The sequence below is a fragment of the Carassius auratus genome, chromosome 50 (assembly GCF_003368295.1).
Source record: "Carassius auratus strain Wakin chromosome 50, ASM336829v1, whole genome shotgun sequence".
NCBI classification, from domain to species: Eukaryota; Metazoa; Chordata; class Actinopteri; order Cypriniformes; family Cyprinidae; genus Carassius; species Carassius auratus.
Window position 1 is genome coordinate 12,024,019 of NC_039292.1, and position 19,605 is coordinate 12,043,623.

Consider the following 19,605-nt stretch of genomic DNA (forward strand, 5'->3'; position numbering starts at 1 on the left):
GTTTGTGTGTGTGTGTGTGTTTGTGTGTGTGTGTGTGTGCACGCGTGTGTGCACACATACATATACAAAAAAATTTCACACGAATTTTGATATCTTGGTTCTGTCCACTGTACTGCCACTAATTCATGCTTCTTCACTATGCACATTTAAAGGTCCATGTTTAGTTGCGCGCGCGTACACACACAATTGCGCGCATGTACGCCAGTAGTTTAATATAGTAGGCAACGAATCGTTCGATAATCGCACTTCAGATGAAGGATTTATCTCAACATCCTATCGCCTCGATGGGGAACCCTAGTAACAAGAGGGGCGTGGCTTCTTGTTCCAGAGGCAGGACCGCAGCTCAGCTCGCGCTGCCTCTCTAAATCAACTCAATCATCTCTCGCGCACGAGAGCGCGTGCTGCCTTTCAGGTAAGAAATCATGATATTTCCCTTTTACTTATTTGCAAATGAGTCGTTTTGAGGCATCGCACGCGTAGTTTCTCTTTCGCTCGGAGTTCGAGCCGCTTTGGTGGTGATTTATGGTGGACATGTTATGATGGAGCCGAATGAATGGGCGGTGTTGAGTCTCGTGCAGCGTGATGTTTGAATTCTGCAGTCTGTCAGTGAATTTGATGGCAGTCATTTATTATTTCTCGCATGTGAGTAGATTTACCCGTGCAAATTGATAATGTGTCATATTTTCGCTTGTTTACATTTTTAAATATGTTATTCTCGTAAGGATAATTTCAGCTATTCTCAGTGGATGTGGAGTTGCTTGACACAGTTTTCTGGATATATTGTTAGAAGTCACGCTGATTTTGGGTTGGTATTGACATTGAGGAACGGGGTCGCGTAACCTCCCTCTCCCAGATGATGGATGGATATATTTGGAAATGATATACGGCCTATTTACATGCAAGGTGCCAACGCAAGCTGTTTGCAAATGACTTAAATGTAGCGATGAGAACAAACCCTTTTTCTTATTCGGATCTTTTCAGTGAACCGGTTCACAAATCTGATCGAAACGAGTCAGTCCGAGCGCCTCTCGTGTCTACAACTCGACGACTTACTGAACCCAGAACCGTGCTTGACTTTGAAATAGAATAGCATATCGTTGTTATTATTTATGCCGTATATTTACTGTACATTACATAAATACCAAGAGTAGTACGTAAGTCTGACGCTCCGTTCGAATTCATGGCGTTTTCATAGAACATGACCCTAGTTAACTACTCACTGACTCCTTGAACAGAACCTTTTGATTCGAACATGTTCGATCCGTGATGAATCAAAAACTGCTGAGCGAGCTGAATGGGTAAGAACATTTTTGGGGGGGAACCCAGAATTTGACTGACTGGGCAAAAGGTAAGTTGCTTTAATAGAGATGAACTAAATGTTATTTTATTTTATCAATCTATGATAGTTCTACTCACTATAGTACTGTACTGTTTTATTTTATTTAGTTTATTAATCTAATTATGTAGTTTAATCTCTTTTATTCTTTACACTATTTACGTTTTTTTTATATAATCTTAATTTAAACCAAACTGAAAAGAAACTAAACAAATGAAATGACAATAAAAACATTATTAATAAGACTTAAAATAAAGGAAAAACTCAGGGTAGTTGCGATCTTCAAAATGACATATTAAGGGATTTTTAGAGTTAATTTTTAGTAAAATAATCCATATCCTTGATATTTCATCTGCTTCAAGTGGCCATGTTGAATTAAAAAAGACTATATGTATGATGAATTTGGTAGGGTTTTTTTTTTAATTTGTATCTAATATCAGTGACTGAATGCGTGTCTTGAAGCTGTACTGTTGTATCAAGAGCATGGCTCTTGGTAATTTGCAGATTAATTGTACCCGCCATTATATTAAACTGTGATATTAGTCCAATAGCTGCTTGATAGCAAGAGCATTATAACAAAAATTATAAGGAAAGCTAGGCAGGTAACAAATCTATCACAAGATGATGCATTGAACCCTGACTACAAACTACAACATAATGTATTCATGTTTGCTTTAGAGTAACACGCACCTCAAAGCAAGCAATATCAAAGCATCACACACTATGTGCACTTCAGTGGCAGTCTTCTCGACGGTTAATAGCCTGAAATGGATTATTGTCTTAGGTAATAACATTTAAATGGATATATGGACTGTGTGGAAGTCATATCCATATAAAGCATTTCAGGCTCTTTGAAGAAATCAGTGTTTTCCTCCAGTGCACAGCCACACCCCTTGGAATCCATACTGTAGGTCAAAGACATGACAGCTCACAATGAATGAATGTACGTCATGTTAGAGCGGTGAACATTCATTCGTAAGAGACTGAACTAGGAAAGATGATCATGTTTCCCTGTTTGGCATAATCAGTTTAAGCCAGATCAGTAGATGTGGATTTGATCTTTTGGTGCGATCAATACAGTTTAAATGTAATCCGAATGATTAAAAGGGCATTTGCTTTTCTTTTTCACCATTATCACGTGCACATGAACAGAGTTGCATGAGGCAGGATGGCATGTGCAGTGTGACTGTGACACAAAAAATATGCACTTTGACCTAGTTTTAACTATCTATTAACATTGTCAATCAATCTTAGTTGCTTTATTAAAAACGATTAAGTTTGTGATGACCTGGAATGCATTAACTTTTGCATTTATTTAGCATAAATTGCATTGCAGTTTTTTGAATCTGTGTCAGATGATGCACTGAGGGAGGCTGCCGTCACTACTGCAAGGAAAAGGAAATTAGCACTGCTGTTTGACAGGAAAAGGGAATGTTTCTGTAGGCGCTGGACTTTGTCACAGTCAAATGAGGTCAAGCTGCTGAACTTTGAATATTATATTTTGTTCTTAAGGAGACTTTAAGGAATTTTATATAATCTTGTATAATTGATATGTTTATGACTTGATATATAATTTCTAAGTCATAACGGATACAATATTTATTCAGATTGATTGTTATAAGATTTGAACAGATTTCTTGAATGATTCTTACAGGAAAAGTTCACTTTAATTTAATTAACATTTTTTGGGTATTGGCTAATATTGGATATTTAATTGTTCGTGCGCATTTCTCCTACTTTTACATTTAGAGTACCGTTGCATCATCTAACACTAACTAGATTAATGAAGTTAATCTTAAAAAAACACTTAATTTAATTAGTTAACACCAATTAATGTAATCTTTAGAAAATCTCTTAATGTAAATTGTGATGCATACAGTTCATAGCTTTTAAAATTATTATTTCAGTTTTTCATGTTTTAATTTTACTTTATTCATAAAAAATGAAGAAATAATTTCAATTTGGCCATAATATAAAAAAATTCATTGTCCTATCAGTATCAGCCATAATTTTAATATCAATTCATCCATGAGCATTATTCCTTTATACAGTCTAATTTGGTTACATCCTTCTGATTCATGAAGTCTGACTGGTGGAAAGGCCTTAGGTACTCTAACTTGATCTGACACAAGAGAAAGGATGTGTGTTTTTGTGGTGAAAGGGCACGATGGGAATTAAAATGCATGATTAATGGACAGAGAGCTTGATGGTAAAGGTTATAGCTCATTATATGTATTGATTATGTTCAGGCTCTTTTTTTCAGCTGGGTGATGTAAAGATGTAGCGAGCATCAATGTACCTTGGAAAAAACAAGTTTACTATTATTTATATCTCTCAGAATTGCTTGTATAACCACATCGAATGTGTTTAGTGTATAGATTGTTCAATTACATCCATATTCTTGCTGTTGGTTTTCAAAAACTGGTCAATTTGCCAAGTGAATTGTATGAAACCATGCTTGAAATTATAGTTGGCCATGCTCTTAGCATTAAACTGAAATCTTATTCAAGTTATGAAACTTAAAAAAAATTCATATCATCGGGAAGGAGAAAATCCAGCTAACACCTGCTTTGCTCTGGCTGTACTGTATATCCCATATCTGAGGTTATAATTAGCTCTCCCTCTAAGTGTCACAATCTGGGATGCAGCTTTTTGCTTGCCAGCTACATCTGATAAAATCCACGGCACCAGTGACACCACACGTAGAGGACAAAACGAGAATAAAATGGAGGAAGAAACAATCAGCTGAAAGGAAGGCTGGATTTGACTCTTGATGGTCCAAGAAACAAATAAGATTAAGTATTTCATAAAACATACTGCAATTTCTGTGCTGGTTGTATTTGAAATAGGTGTTTAATTTTTAGTTTTTATATTTTTAGCATGCTAGCATATGTGACATTTAAGATGAATCTGTGTAAGTATTGTTCCTTGTTAGAGTGTGGTAATTTGAACATTTACTAGTATTATTATTATTAATACTATTATTATTAATACTACTACTAGTATGGTTCTGCAATGTTTTTTTGTGTTTTTATTTTTTATTTTTAATAAAGCACTATTTAGTTTTTGCTCAGTATCCATTTTCCAAATATTGGCTAATTAATCGGTATGGGCCAGTGTGGTCCAACCTAGCTATCGGTATCGGCAAAATCCACTATTGGTTTGAGCTCTAGAAAATGCATCTTTAAGTTTGTCTCCATTAAAGAATTGCTACTACTGTATGTCTACATATTCATAAGGTGTCGCTATACATCACCATTGATACTGTCTCAGGTTAACAATAGTCTAAACAGACTAACACCACCATTATTTAACAAAACAACCTACCAACTTTTCTATGTTGAAAATATATTTTGGGCATCCCTAGGATTCCTCGCATTTCTTGTTAGAAAAGCACAATCTCAAAGCATCCGTGTTTTGCTTATTGCCCAATATGTTTCATACTCCTGGTGACCTCATGCTTTGAATTATTGGCAATTCAGTAAATAGAGCTTTCTGAATGTTAGAAATGATGGTTTGATTCATGTAGTGGGTGTTATTCAAGATCAGACAGGAGCTCCGAGAACTGTTGCATGAATGCAAAGTCTGAGCATTTCCTTTTAATCCGACTAACGAACTCTGTGGCGCCCCATTAATAATGTATTGATTGATTGAGACAAAGTGCACTGAAAGCAGCACTTTCAAGATGCTGTAAAAACCTGGAGCAGCAACCAACTTTATTTTAAACTTCTCTGAAGCTGGTATGAGGTAATATGATAGGGTAATTTATGTGAGTCATAGCAGATTACCTCTTGTAGATTCTCTCTATATATTTTCCACAGAGAGAGCGTAATTAAAATAATGCTTTCTGAATGTGTGTTTTTTGTTTTTTTTTGGCTGGATCACGGGCCCGCTGTTAAGGGGGGATCATTATCAAATGGCTTTGGATTACATTGGGCCATTATGTCTTGGGATATTTGGGCTGTCTTCCAAAAATAAAACAGTGAAAATGCAGGAGATCGTTGTTTGTCTGTTGTGGATGGGTGACTAATCTGCTATTAGCATTTTAAGACTAATCTAATACTCTAAAATAGGCCTGTACTTGGGGATTATAAAGGTGCTAATGATATTGTGATATCCTAATGATATGCCATATGGTAAAGGTTTGTTTATTGTGTTTATGTATTTGTATTTTTTTTTAATTGAGTTTTTGCCATGAAAATAATCTTAGATGCTGACATGGCATTAAATAAAATGATCTAAAAATATATTTTTTGATGTTGCTTCTTGCATGTTTCATGACTGACTGAGATGCCCATATTTGGGATGTTTTTTAATAAGTATTATAATTTACCAATGATTAGTTAACCGGCTTTACTGACGAGATGTGCATTAATTATCAGCCGATATTTATTGTGCACTAGGGCTGTGCGATTAATCGAAAATCGAAATAAAATCGCGATTTCTAAATCGCTTTATAGCGCGATTTTCCGCGGCCCTGACCTCCTGCAGTATGTTATCTGAACCAATCAGGATGCAGCGCACCTGAGTGGAGCGCGAGAGCAGAGCAGACTGGGCATATGCCTAACTCCAGGTTCACACACTGTCTGTGATGCGCAGCCTTTTTGTTTTTTTGAGCCATGTTAACAGATCAGAACGTTCACACTGGACGCAGTAAAAAGATGAGAAAAGAAAAGGTTATAAATAGAAAGGTGTGAAAATATTTAATATCTTGCGCGTGAGCGCAGAGAGAATTGTGAGTGCACAGGACACAGGTTGAATGAGAGGAGACACGTTGTAAGTCAGCATGTATCTGAGTCTTATACAGTCTATGATCTGAGCACGCGCATCTGGTTTTGATAACAGAGCAAAGGAAATCTGCGTGCAAGTCACTGATGCGCGGGTTGATCCAAAATGAGCGGGTGCCCGCGGTTACGAGTCATCCAAAAATATTTGTAATGATATTCGGCTCGCTGTCGGTCAGATTCTTTGAAATAAAAATGCCAATTAAACCTTTGTCATTTATATAGTAGGCATTGACCCGCGCATCACTGGTGCGAGTGGAAAGATTCGCGCTCGCGCATTATTTTAATGTGCTTTTGCGTTACAATAATGCATTCTCGTTGCTGCTTCTGAACCGCTTACACATAAATTACTATACGCACTGCAGATGGAGTACGTGACCCTTGGGCAATAAATATATTGGGCAAAACATATAACACCTGAGGTACCGCTACAGTGAGCTATATGACCAATGCATGAAAAAAAAAAAAAAGATCGCTGAACACAGTTTTATTTTATTTTATTTTTTATTTTTTCCATATGTCTAGACATTTTGTTTGACATCTTTACTTAGTGATTATTTTGACTTACGTCTGTTCTAGAGACATTTGATAAAGCTCTCATTGGTTTTCTTTTGGAAATATGTTTAAAAATTATACTGAATGCATTTATGACAAAATCGTGATTAAAATCGAAATCGCAAAATTGATAAAAAAATCGTGATAGGTTTTTTCTGTCCATATCGCACAGCCCTATTGTGCACCCCTACTATTTTTGTACTTTATGTATATTGACAGTCACTGGTCCCAATTTACTTTTATCTGGAAAAGAGCAGCTTGATCATTCTGCAAAATATCTACTTTTACCCTATATTTTATAGAAAAAGACAAATAAAATAAAAAACTCCCAAATTCTCAAGAAGAGATTTCCAAAATTCCCACTTAAGTATTCAATAGGATCATAATGTTCTTTTGGACACTGGAAAAATATGGGTGTTAGACTGATATAGTTGGCAGCCAAACTGAACATTTTAAAATGGTTTCTGTAGGGTGACGTTTTGTGTAGCTGATTTCTGTGGCTCTTGATTATAATGTTTATTGCATTTGGTTCATTAGGTATAATTGAAAATATGTATTCAATTCACTTATGGAACTGATTCTGAGTAATTTCATCTTAATGAGCTGTGGTTGATTTACTTGATTTAGTATCAGTTTCGTTTGATGTGTTTTGGTTTGGTAAATTATTATTATTATTTAACTGTATTAAGACAGCTCAGTCAAAACATAAAGAGTTCTGAGTTCTGATAAAGCTTTGTGTTCTCTGCACAATAAGCCCAGTCATTATACACACAATGAATGGAGAGATGAAGCATCTTGCAAGTTAGTCTAACCGGGTAATGTTCGCCCAGTTTAATGTTATTAATTTTAATAGCTGGTAACTTGCCTTTAATACGATTCAAGAGCCCTAAACGATAAGCTGTCTTGTATTAACTAGACCGACTCCCACTTTCCCTCAGCAAATCAGTTAGCAAATGCTTTCCCTCTTTCTGTTGTTGCAGTTGCTTCATCTCCAAGAATAACAGGCTTGGTTGGAATTCCTCAGGAAATGTTTTGTTGATGGACCAAGAGACAAAAGAGTTCATGGCTCATTGTCAGTGGTGAAAATCAATGTAGAGTTTGTCTAGAAATTAACGTGAACCTGTGGGTGTTTTTTATGACTGTACGGTTTAATTTTAGTTAAACCTTTTTGGTTCTCCATCCCATTGGTAGGCTATGTTACCCAGGAAACATCATACTTGTCCATGCTGTTTTCCCCCCCCCCACTTTCCCAGGGTAATTTTATAACAGAATTTTTGATTGATTTCACTGAATGGATGAAAAAACACTTGAAACATCCTTTAAAATATTTTGTGTTCCACAGCAAAAAGAAAGCCATATAGGTTTAGAATGGCATGAGGGGGAGTAAATGATTACAGAATTGAGAGAAATTTCTCTTTAAAGACCACAGAAAATACAAATGGACCTAACTTACTCGACCTTAACCAAGACTTTGTTTCAGGGCAATAACATAATTTCATAAAGAATACTCCAAATTATGAAAGTTATATTCATTGTGAATCATGTTGGCTTTGTGTTAAAGATAACTTATGAGCTCCTTTTAATAATTTTAATTGCAAGGATCAGTGTTGACTATGGTTTGTTTGAGCAGTTGAAATGAGCTCTATTTTCATTCACAGCCAAGCAGATAAAAGGAAGAAATGTAGTGCTGTATCTTTTGTTCCCGGTGAGGCTTTTGGGGTTGAATAGAGGAACGTTAATCGGGCTTGTCCATGTGAGGAGTCCTCATTGAATGGTTCATCGTCTGGCCGGATCCTGCTTGTAAAGGTCTCGGGTGTGGGTGGTGTTATTGTCAGCTCTGGTATTCTGTGGATTTGAAGTGTACGGTAGTGGAGGACCATTTGGTATTGTGTGTTAAGGTCTATTTTGCATGCATTTGTACGTCAAGTACAATCGATGAAAATTGTGCCACTGAATATAAATAATGCCGGAAAGCATGGGACGTCAGCGTATTTACAGTGCTATACTCTAAAACCATTAGCAGTTGCATGCCAGCTCTCATCAAAGTCAAGATGACAGAATCTCTCCCACGAGTGCTTACGCGGTTCCAGAACCACACCTCCGCTGATTTTGCCATTCTTTTCCAGTGTTTTTCCAGATGAACTAAACCCGGTTGAAGTGTAAGGCCCCGGGGGGTGGGGGGTGCGGCTCTATGGGTCCCGTTGTTGGAATGATTCTCTCCCTAACATTTTCCAGCTCTCCACTCATTTCCTCTCCCCTCTCCTCACAGTCGGAGGACACTCCGAGGGGGCTCATTATGGGATCAGAAGTAAGCAAAATAAAAGGGAAGACCGACAGAGTGTGTCCGAGGGTTCAGGTGGTGCTATGTGATTAGACAGGACTCTATTGCGGTGTTGTGGATATGTTGCTGGGTTACTGCTCAGGGAGCATGGAGTGTTGGCAAATTGGACGGACATGGAAGTCATTGTTTGGTCAACTTTGGAAGGTTTGTACAGTTGCCAGGAATTTTACCCTGGAGACTTGTTATTAGACAATTGTTGATGTGGATATTTGACAGATGCTGATTATGATAAGGATTAAGGTGATTATGATTGCAGAGAACATGTTGGCGATGGAAAACGTGTCAGAGATAAAGGTATTACTATTTGTCCACCTATGCTGCTGTTTCACTGTCATCATCATCACTGTCTGCGGTATGTGCTGAATACTCATGTAGACTTCAAGGTATAAATCAGCTCTGTAAGATCTTGGAGCCTACAAGTTTCATTATAATACAGTTTATGCAATGATTGCTATTTCAAAGACAACGCCTGCAGACGAGGAGTTAATGCGCCCACTTGCTTGAATCAGGTTGAGTCTGTCTAGTGTCACAGGACATTTGAACTCCGTGTCAGTACCCTTTAAACAGGACGAGGCAGTTTACTTTCGAGGATTTGTCATGTCATGCCGCATCCAGTTTAGCATCAGTGATTATGATTTCTATAGTATTTTGTCGCACCACGCCACTCGCATCTGGTAGACAGGGTTATTTAATTTTCTTATCTAGGCTACTTTCTTGTTTAACTGTATTCTTTAAAATTTATTTTAGTGTTTTGCAGGCTGCATATTCACTGATGGAAGTGTTAAAATAAAACACAAGCTGACGAGTTCAATTGGATGTATTCGATGAGTGAGACAGTGCTGGGCTGCAAAGGACAGTTCTGAAAACCATTTCAGAGACGTGTTCTTATATGAATCATAGGGCTGGGCAATATATCGCGTGCGATGGTCACACGCATCTCGTCAGTTAAGCAAGTTCAGTGATTACCGCTAAATCTCCATCACCTGCTTTCAGATGGAGCGGAATGTAATCATCAGAGCGATTACATATTGTTACACCATATTGCGTTCATTATCGAAGATGATTCATCTGCGATAATGAACGCGATATATACCACCACGCCACCAGTGGTAGTTGGTCCATTACCACTGCGGTGGTAAAAAACTGCCACCGTCACAGTCCTACTAACACTATAATTAAAACTAGCGGTGCTCCGATCACGATTGGCCAATCGTTAATGCGCATCTCATCAGTAAAGACGGTTCTCTAACCAGCGGTAAATTCCATTAGGTGAGTGATTTCACATAGAGCAGCTGTTACTACACAGAGCCGTTGTCAGCTGAGAAGCTGCACAAATCCACTTTCATTTTCAGCAATTATTTGCGCATCTTCTCAGTTAACAATGGCTCTGTGTAGTAACAGCTGCTCTATTTGAAATCATGCACTTGATGGAATTTACCGCTGATTTTAGTCCCTTCTTGTCTTATTTAATTCATGCGATAAACGCATGTCCCTGCTGATCTGAGCTATATTATTTCATGGGCAAAGCTGAAAAAGCTAAAATTTTCAGCTTCATATTATAGGAAGAATACATTATATGACCTATCCTGCAGTCATCATGGTGAGATTAGGTTCCTTTAATCTAAAAAAAGAAGAAAAAAAGATTTGAAAGCAACAGTGAGCAATTGATTCTTGGAATCGATTCCAGGATCAGAAATTGGTCCAAAAATTGTGGAATCAGACAGCCCTATCACAGCCCTAGCAGTTTCACACGGAGTTGAATTTATTCTTTATCATGGTATTGAGTCAAACTGTTTACTTTATTTACTCCTGACCTTGTCATTCACTGGAGAAAGACAGCAATTACAAATATTGGCCCTTGTGAACCGTTTCGACCCATGGGTCAATTCTTTGTTCAGCCTTTGTGACCTTAGCCCTGAGGTCAGAGGACGCATACTGGTAGTATAGACAAGAAACAGATTGATGGTTTCATTGATGGATTTTGAGGGCACAGCTTGTATGATTGCTCGTGTATTGAGAGGCTGGTAAACGGCTTGGAGAAGAAGTGTTTACATGTGGTCCATTCATTAATTTTCTGTGGGAGATCATGAGATACTGTGTCACGCACACTGGGGCATTGCGGAAAAGGGCAATGGTTGAATCCCTCAGGCTACTGTTCACACAGTGTGGAAATGAACTCTGGGAAAGTGAAACTTTGAACTGAATTGGTAAGTCTGAAGCTTTTGTTAAACAAGGCTTTTGTCTCATTCAGTTTACACCATTAAAGGAGTCTGTTGGAATGTTTCACATATTTATGCATTTCAGAAGGATTAATTGGTTAGCCAGAGTGTTCACAATTAAAATAAAGGAAACCTCCTTGTTCAAAGGGATCGTTCATACCAAAATAAAAGTTACCCCATGATTTATGCCTGCTCACCCTCAAGCAATCCTAGGTGTATATGGCTTTCTTCTTTCAGACAAATAGAATTGGAGTTATATAAAAAACAAATAAAAGTGCATCCATCCATCATAAATAGTGCTCCACATTAATAAAGTGAATTGATTTGTTTGCGTAAGGAAAATATCCTTATTTGCACACACATTAACCTGAGGGGGCTTTTCAGTAGATGACGTAGGCATATCATAAGTTCCAGTTGAATTTTTGGCGAGCCAAAAATTTCTTTAAACCAGCTTAAACTTTAAGACCTTCAGTTCTTATAAACTTCCTACTGTTAAAAAAACTAATTCACATTCGCATCTATTGTAAATCGTAAACAATACATGAAACATCTGTAAAATGGTTTTGGTTACACAATGCCATTTCAAGTGAAATCAGTCAATAAAAAAATGGAAACCATTTCTTTGTTGGAAAAATGAAGTGAAATGTTTTAAGTGAATTCCATTTAGTGCCACTAGTTAACGGAGCATGAAACCGCATGCCACATCATCTCTGAATCAACCAGCATCCCTCAGCTCCTTCTGTTGTTCCGCTCTCCACTATACTTTATTTTGGCAGTGTCACCATGACTCCATTAAGAGAATTAGCATGAGGCTCTCCCAAAGCCATGCTGGATGGGATTGCCCCACCAATCAGCACACAGACAGCCCTACTTGGCAGCCTGTCCCCTCCGGAGTCGTAGGTTAATGACAGGGCTGCTTAAGAGAGTGCTCACTGCACAGCTCATTCAGAAAGAAGCGGAGACAAGAAACGGCATGATAAATCCATCTGGTGCTGATGGGTGTATATCTGTTCTTTCTTTTGGAGGCATTGGTTCGGTCATACTGAAGATTTTTTATCAGCATTTGCAGGTAGTGAATGGCCGCCATGGCTGGATCATTTATTTTAGTAGATGCTCGTAGCTGTGATTTTATTTATTTTTTATTAAAAACTTTTTTTTGTATGATTTCAACATGTATGTACGGAAAGATGCAATGGATTAAAAGTGAACTGGTAAGCACAACTAAAGATAATCTCTGGACAGTCACGCGCAGGTATCACCAAGCTGGATGATGTCCTCGTGAATGTCTAGTGAAGATGTCATGCCTGTTCTCTGTTTACTGCTGGGAATACTGCTGTGCTCGGTTGAGCTCTTCTGTGACAAGTTGCTGACCCAGCAACAACAGCAGCAACCTCTCTTCCTCTGCCTCTCTTTCTGCCATTCACTTGCCTACTTCCTTTACGTTCCTATCCTGGAATGGTTTCACAGCTTTTCTTTTTTCCTTGCCTTTTCTGACATATCCTATCCCTATCGCATTTCTTCGCTTTTGCTTTGCTCCTCCTTGTTATCCAGTCTTATCCTGTACTCTCCTATCCTGGTCGGTTTTGTCCTATCCTACCCTTAATGTTCATATCACTTCTTGTTTCTTTGCGTATTCTATAATTTTATATCTGTTTGCAACCTTTTTTTTTGTATTCCTATCCTGTCCTATCTTTTGTATCCATTCCAGTTTCTTTGCTTACCCTTTCATTTCTTTTTGCATTCTTTTTTGCCTATCCTATCATATCCTTTTTCTTTGCCTTTTTCTATCCAATCCTATCCTATACTTTTGCTTCCATTCCAGTTTCTTTGCTTATCCTATCCTTTCGTTTATTTTTGCATTCCTTTTTTGCCTATCCTATCATATCCTTTTTCTTTGCCTTTTTCTATCCAATCCTATCCTACACTTTTGCTTCCGTTCCTGTTTCTGTGTCTATCCTAACCTTTCGCATCGCATTGTTTCATGTCATATGTAAATTCTATTCTAAGCTTTTGCATCCCTACTGTATTTTTGCCTGTTCTACCCTTTCATATCTTTTTGCATCCCTCTATTCAAGAGGTTTCAAACTAGTGGGCCAGAACCCTGCAGAGTTTAGTTCCAACACACATACCATGTAGTTTTCAAATAAGCCTGAAGGACTTGATTAGTTGGATCAGGTGTGTTTAATTAGGATTGCATCAAAACTCTGCAGTGCTCCGGCTTTCCAGGAATTGAGTTTGATGCCCTGCTTTATCCTATTCTATCCTATCCTAATGTGCTCCTTCCTATTCCTTTACCGTTCCTGCCTTTTCATATCTTCTCGCATCCTTTTTTTCTTCGTCTTTTCTATTAAATCCTGTCCTATGCTATCACATCCTTTTCTGTTTCTTTGCATTTCCTTCTGTTCATGCCTTCTCTTTCTGTTTCTGTTGGCTAGGGTCTTATTTTCAAAATCAACCAGATGAAGGGTTGCTTAAACAACTAATCGCCAAATCTCTCTTTAGAATGCTGTTTAATAGGCTGGGTTTTAGTTTTGAGATTTTATAGATTTGGATTGATTTAAGGTTCCCCTGATCAGACATTGTTTCAAAGGGGTTGTTTAGAAGTGTTTTCATTTTTGAAATCAGGTAGATGGACTGCAACGGACATAATACAAATCTAAATGTCTTTATAGGGTATGAATCAAAAGGAGCAACTTTATAAGAGGGTTTTACTATGCACACTGTATAACTAGTTGTACATAAATGTAAAAATCTAGACAAACTGGTCAACCTTACTAATTGACAAGTCTTTTGATGGACAACTTATTAACTAGCTGACTATTGTCAGATTCTTTCACCTGAGAGATAAACACAGCTTCGAGAAAGTGAAAGAGAAAGGACTTTTATTGTGTATGCATCATCACTGACCTTGTCTTAAGGTCACCTTTAGGTTCTGAGGCTCTGCGTGAGTGATGTGACAGCCTTGCGTAGGTGCGTTTGTATTTTCTGATGTGTCTGCATCAGTGTGGACAATCTCACTGCAGGGCCTGTTTAATACTGCACATGAGCTTTTTCATTACCCTCTACTTTAACTGTCCGTTCTAATTGCTGGAGCAATTAGCAGCCTGATACGGTGCATATGAGAGGGTGGAAGAAAAGATAACATCAGGATCTCTAAGAAATCTTACCTCCACAGTGTGCTTATGATTATTTTGTCCGTTAAAAGATAAAGACATCATGCCTGGGAACAAGAATAGCTGAGGACAGCTGCTCAGTTCTCCAGGTGTCTATGTACAGAGCTGTTTGCCTGTGTGTATTTGCTCTCTTAATGAAGAACGGGGTGGAGGACATTTATCAGGACAGTGGGACGAGCAAAGAGCAGTGATGAGTGAGCTGCCTTTTGAAGTGCTTTTGTATCCGGTAGAAAGGCACAGTATCATATTACAGTGTACTCAATAGATGTATCCAGTCTTTTGTTTTCATGTTCCTATGTTTACCTGATTGTTACTGGCTTACACATTGATATTTTACTAAATACATGTAATAAAATGATAGTCTTTTTACAAGGCACAAAGTGTTTATGTAATATATTTAGCAAATTTCTATGTTGTTAGGAATACTATGCTGAGTTTGGTTGTATATCGTTTCAGTTTTAAGTTACCAGCTACAAAAAATCGATCTACATGTCTGTCTTTCTGTCGTGATATACAGCCAAGTGTGGTGACCCATACTCAGAATTCGCGCTCTGCATTTAACCCATCCAAAGTGCACACACACAACAGTGAACACACACACTGTGAACACACACCCCGAGCAGTGGGCAGCCATTTATGCTTGCTCAAGGACACCTCAGTCGTGGTATTGCCGGCCCAAGACTCGAACCCACAACCCTAGGGTTAGGAGTCAAACTCTCTAACCACTAGGCCACGACTTCCCACAAAAACAATTAAACACCATTTATTAAAAAAAAAAATATTGGTTTTACTATTTACTTAAAGGGGTCATATGATGTTGCTAAAAAGAACATTTATTTTGTGTTTTTGGTGTAATGAAATGTTTATGCAGTTTAATGTTGAAAAACACATTATTTTCCATACTGTACATTATTGTTGTTCCTCTGTGCCCCACCTTTTTGAAATGCGTCGTTTTTTACTAAGCTCATCAGTCTGAAAAGCGAGGTGTGCTCTGATTGGCCCTGCTATCCAGTGCATTGTGATTGGCCGAATGCCTCAAGCGTGTGACAGAAATGTTACACCCCTTACCATACTTAGATGTTATCTCCAAGTCAGAACACCAGCGCAACAAGACAAAACAATAAAGCCCAATACAAACGAGGCATTTGTAGCATTTGGTTGGAACATAATTATGGATTATAATGACTTGTACTGTCTTTTTCCGCATTGTTGCATCGCACCATAAAACTATGTCTGCATTTGTGATTGGAGAAATGACAAACAACAAGTGCTACTCTACACTGCTTAAAACTAACATTAGATTCATCAGTGGCAAATTCTTTAAATATGAAAACTTACTTACAGACTGTGAGTTTTTTTTTATATGTTGTTCAGACAGGTAAGGTACTCGCAGGCTAGCCTGACACCATAATGTCCAAGGTCAGCTTCATACTGTTCTGTTTTGCCCATTCAGTTGCAAATTTGAAACAGAATCTCAGTGCAAAGGGAGAGAGCATTGTGTTTCCCTTCAAAAACTCGGGCTGAAATTTAATTTCCATTAGAAATTTAAGAGTAAGCAAATCTGCGTTGTCCTCCATCTCGAACGCCAGAAAGCTGCCTGAAATTCAGATACACAGGGGTGCAATCAAACAAACATGCGGAATCCCGATTTGCATAATATCCATCCTATATGCAAGATTAGGATTAGCATATCCCAAGTCATGTTTTAAAAGACAGTTCTGGGATGGAATACTATTTTTTTGGTGGATTTTTAAAGTATGTATCAGTGCATACGTTTTTTGGATATTACCCATAATTCCCTGCACCAACACAAGAAGTTTGTTTGTGGCTGTTCTATTTTAGGTATCGATTCAAGACACAGATTTTCAGATTTATAGATTTTTGCATAAAACTACATATATTGTCATCTGCATACATAATTCAAATATTTATTGTAGTACATCAGCTTTTACCCTGTCTTGTTAACATGTCACAATTGGGCTTCATTTGGAACCAATATACTGTTTTATGTTTCCCTCTGTGGCTTTACATTTATGTCCAGCTGTTTTTCACACTTGTTTAATATATAATACTCTTCTCATTAAAGTGCACTGTATTTATGCGCTGCCTCATTATATGGCATACAAACAGAGTGTTTGCTCCTTGAGAGCTTTGCTCATGAATGCTGGGTAAAGGGTGCCTTTTATTAATGGTAGAGGAACACAGGGTGCTGTGATTCACTGAGGCAAATGAGTCCGTTAATATCAGTGGCAGATAAATGTGTGATGTACAGGTCACAAAAGGGAAAGAGGAGCAGAAATACAGTTCTGAATGTAATGGGTGGAGAGAGATGTGGTGTAGACGGTCTTGTGTTGCGGACAAAAGAATGGGTCACATGATCAGGGGTTCGTATAATGCATGAGAGGGATATATGGGAAATGCAGACAGGTGTGGCTTGCCATCGGTAATGGAGTGGCTCGAGTTTAGACATGATTCACAGATTAACCCGCTAAGCCGGCATCCAACTTTACAGTCATGGGAAACAAAGGGGTGATGGTGATTGGTGAATGGATGGAAGACCTGTGGTAAGGTGTGAGATAAACAGCTGTTGTTGTGTCAATTAGATGGAATCTTGGATACACATATTTTGAGTGTGTTTGGTTCTGGTTAGTCTCAGCACACCTGCAGACCATTCTCTTTCTGACTGATCCAGAATGTCAAATATTTGCAAGCTTCAGTCTATACACAATTTCTTGTGTACATGTTTTTAACGGTTTTTACATTTTAGATGTGATCTAGTCATACTCACTTAGTTAATCTGTAAAAAATCACAACTTAACTGTCAAATTTAATTGAACAAACTCATCAATTTCATCAACTGAAAACAAAAGTTGTTATATTCAGTTATGCAAAGTTTGCAAAGACAGACAAAGTAACGATTTGTGAAACATATATTTTATGTCGACATATAACAAAGCAAATTGTGTACGCTGTGAAATAGACCAGACCTCAGTCACACATCTCAGATATCTGGATCATAATAGTAGTGCATCATTTGTATTGTTCCACAGAGAATAATTTTTTTATGCGCTTGCATGCATTTTTAAAGATCCTATCGCAAGTGCCACGAGCTGAACTCTGAATTCATTTCTCATTTGCTGGCTCCCATCTCATTCCTTTTCAAAAGAGGCTATGTAAATGTCGCACGATAAAAGCATATACGGAAATGTAAAATCTGAAGGAATGTCTAATAAGGATGTTGCGGAGGTTTTGAGGTGATTAATCCAGACAGGAACGTTTGGATTGGGTTCCTCTCCTAGCAACACTACACTGTTTTTCCCCATTAAAGTGACCATGCACATACCTTTTATCAGTCCCACAGTCACAGCTAGAGTTAATTTCCTTATCACGGATCCCAAATGCATTAATTTAATGACCATCAGTATTAATGCAAATAAAATGCCAACCGGGGAAGAGCAAAACAAAGTGATGGAAATATGTGCAGTATTTACAATCTGATTTGATTTCTCCGTTGCCAGGGGAGAAAGGCTGTAGTGAATTATAAGGCCGTTGTGTTGTGTTAAGGCAAATTGGAGCTAAACTCTGCAGGACACCGGCCCTCCAGGACAGAGTATGGAGACCCCTGGTTCAGTGTGCATGGAACAGAACTCACTTATGGAAGTGGCATATTGCTTGTTTGATATGTTGTTTTTAACCTAAGTAATAATTCTGCGGTGAAAGAGTTATGTTCAGATTCGAAATCACTGTTGACAGAGCTATTATATTTTGTTTATGTCTGGAAATCTGTTTTGCAGAACGTGTTCTTAAAGGTTTGGCATGTCCACTTATTATAAGAAACACTTATCAATTGTCTTAAGGGTTTGTTGTTTGAGCTTGGCTCATAAAGCTTTCCAGTTTATTAAAATAGTAGGTAAATGCAGGTCGTGTTATTTTGGTATGTGGCTTAAATTAAATTAAATAATGTATTATGGCCTTGTTCTTATTTGCTGGGGGGTTTTTTTCCAGCATTGATCGAGACATGCCTCATTCCCACAGCACATAAAGGAGAGGTAAACAACTATGATACACATTTAAATACATCATTAACAACTAGTTGTTCCGTTTAGTTCTGTACACACTGTGTAGAATAAATTTCTTATAAATTTCCAAACTGTTCATGTACAGAACAGGATTAAGCTCTAGAAAGGGGAATTGACATACAAATTTAACTGTTAATCTTAAAAATAAATAAATAAATAAGCCTGGAAAGCTGCACCAAAAAAAAAAATCTGGAAAGCAGGGCTACAACAAACTATTATTTTGATAATCGTTTAATCTAGCGATTATAAGAATGATTATTTGACTAACCGTCAAGCATTTCCCTAATTAATCAGTAGATTTTGACTGATTATTCAGCTTTTGCAATTAGTTAAAATTCCTAATTATGCATATTCTAATTATAAAGGAAATGACTTCAGCTTTTGAAAATCATATCATGTAATTACAATTCTTATACAATTATTTTATACTTATACATATATTTGGCACACAAAACGAGATGACAGAGAAACTCTTATTCACAATTTATTTAGCTAAATGAAAAAGTGACACATAATTCTGCCTAACATCTTCTGTAAGTCATATGGATAAGAAACAAAATGAAGAAAAGTGAAAAGATGCTTTTTTGATTTTTTGGATAAATTATTTTATTTTATTTTATTTAAAGATTTATTTTAAAACTGAATTTGTGGTGAGAAACTTCATAACCCATGGTTCTCTACAGAAAATTCCACCAATCAGAGTTGCGCCGAAAGACTTTGCAAATCATGCTAAAATCACTCCAATGAAGCACTGCAAATGACAAAATTACATCAGTCTTGGTTTACTGTCAAAATAATGCACTATTTTGAAATATAAAAAAATAACGCTTTCACAAAATAACACTTTCACAGCAAAAGCTTTTTAACAGAAATTAACAGAAAAAATGCTTACGGAATTAACTGCTGAAATACGAGTAGCACTAATGCACTTTATAAGGCAGATGTCTGCAAATACATTATTAATAGAAATTTCGAATTATGTCATAAAGCCACCCAACAACATGCTCAACATTTTTTCCTTAAAGGGGGGGGGGGGGTGAAATGCTCGTTTTCACTCAATATCCTGTTAATCTTGAGTACCTATAGAGTAGTACTGCATCCTTCATAACTCCCAAAAG

At 37.4% G+C, this 19,605-nt stretch overlaps 1 protein-coding gene across 5 annotated transcripts in view; it reads left to right on the forward strand.

Moving 5' to 3' along the window:
- The first annotated feature begins 235 nt into the window (after positions 1–235).
- LOC113067026 (talin-2-like) overlaps positions 236–19,605 on the forward strand; it is a 149,442-nt gene continuing 130,072 nt past the window's right edge. The window contains exon 1 of one of the 5 annotated variants that reach the window (XM_026239207.1): positions 236–412. Coding sequence is in view for 2 of the 5 variants with exons in the window: in XM_026239204.1 (XP_026094989.1) it covers positions 9,130–9,160 (31 nt within the window). In the remaining 3 variants the exon portion in view is untranslated. Of the gene's footprint in view, positions 413–1,021; positions 1,349–8,700; positions 9,161–12,038; positions 12,305–19,605 lie in introns of those variants that run through there. The other 4 variants (XM_026239208.1, XM_026239204.1, XM_026239205.1 and 1 more) reach the window with 4 other exon arrangements.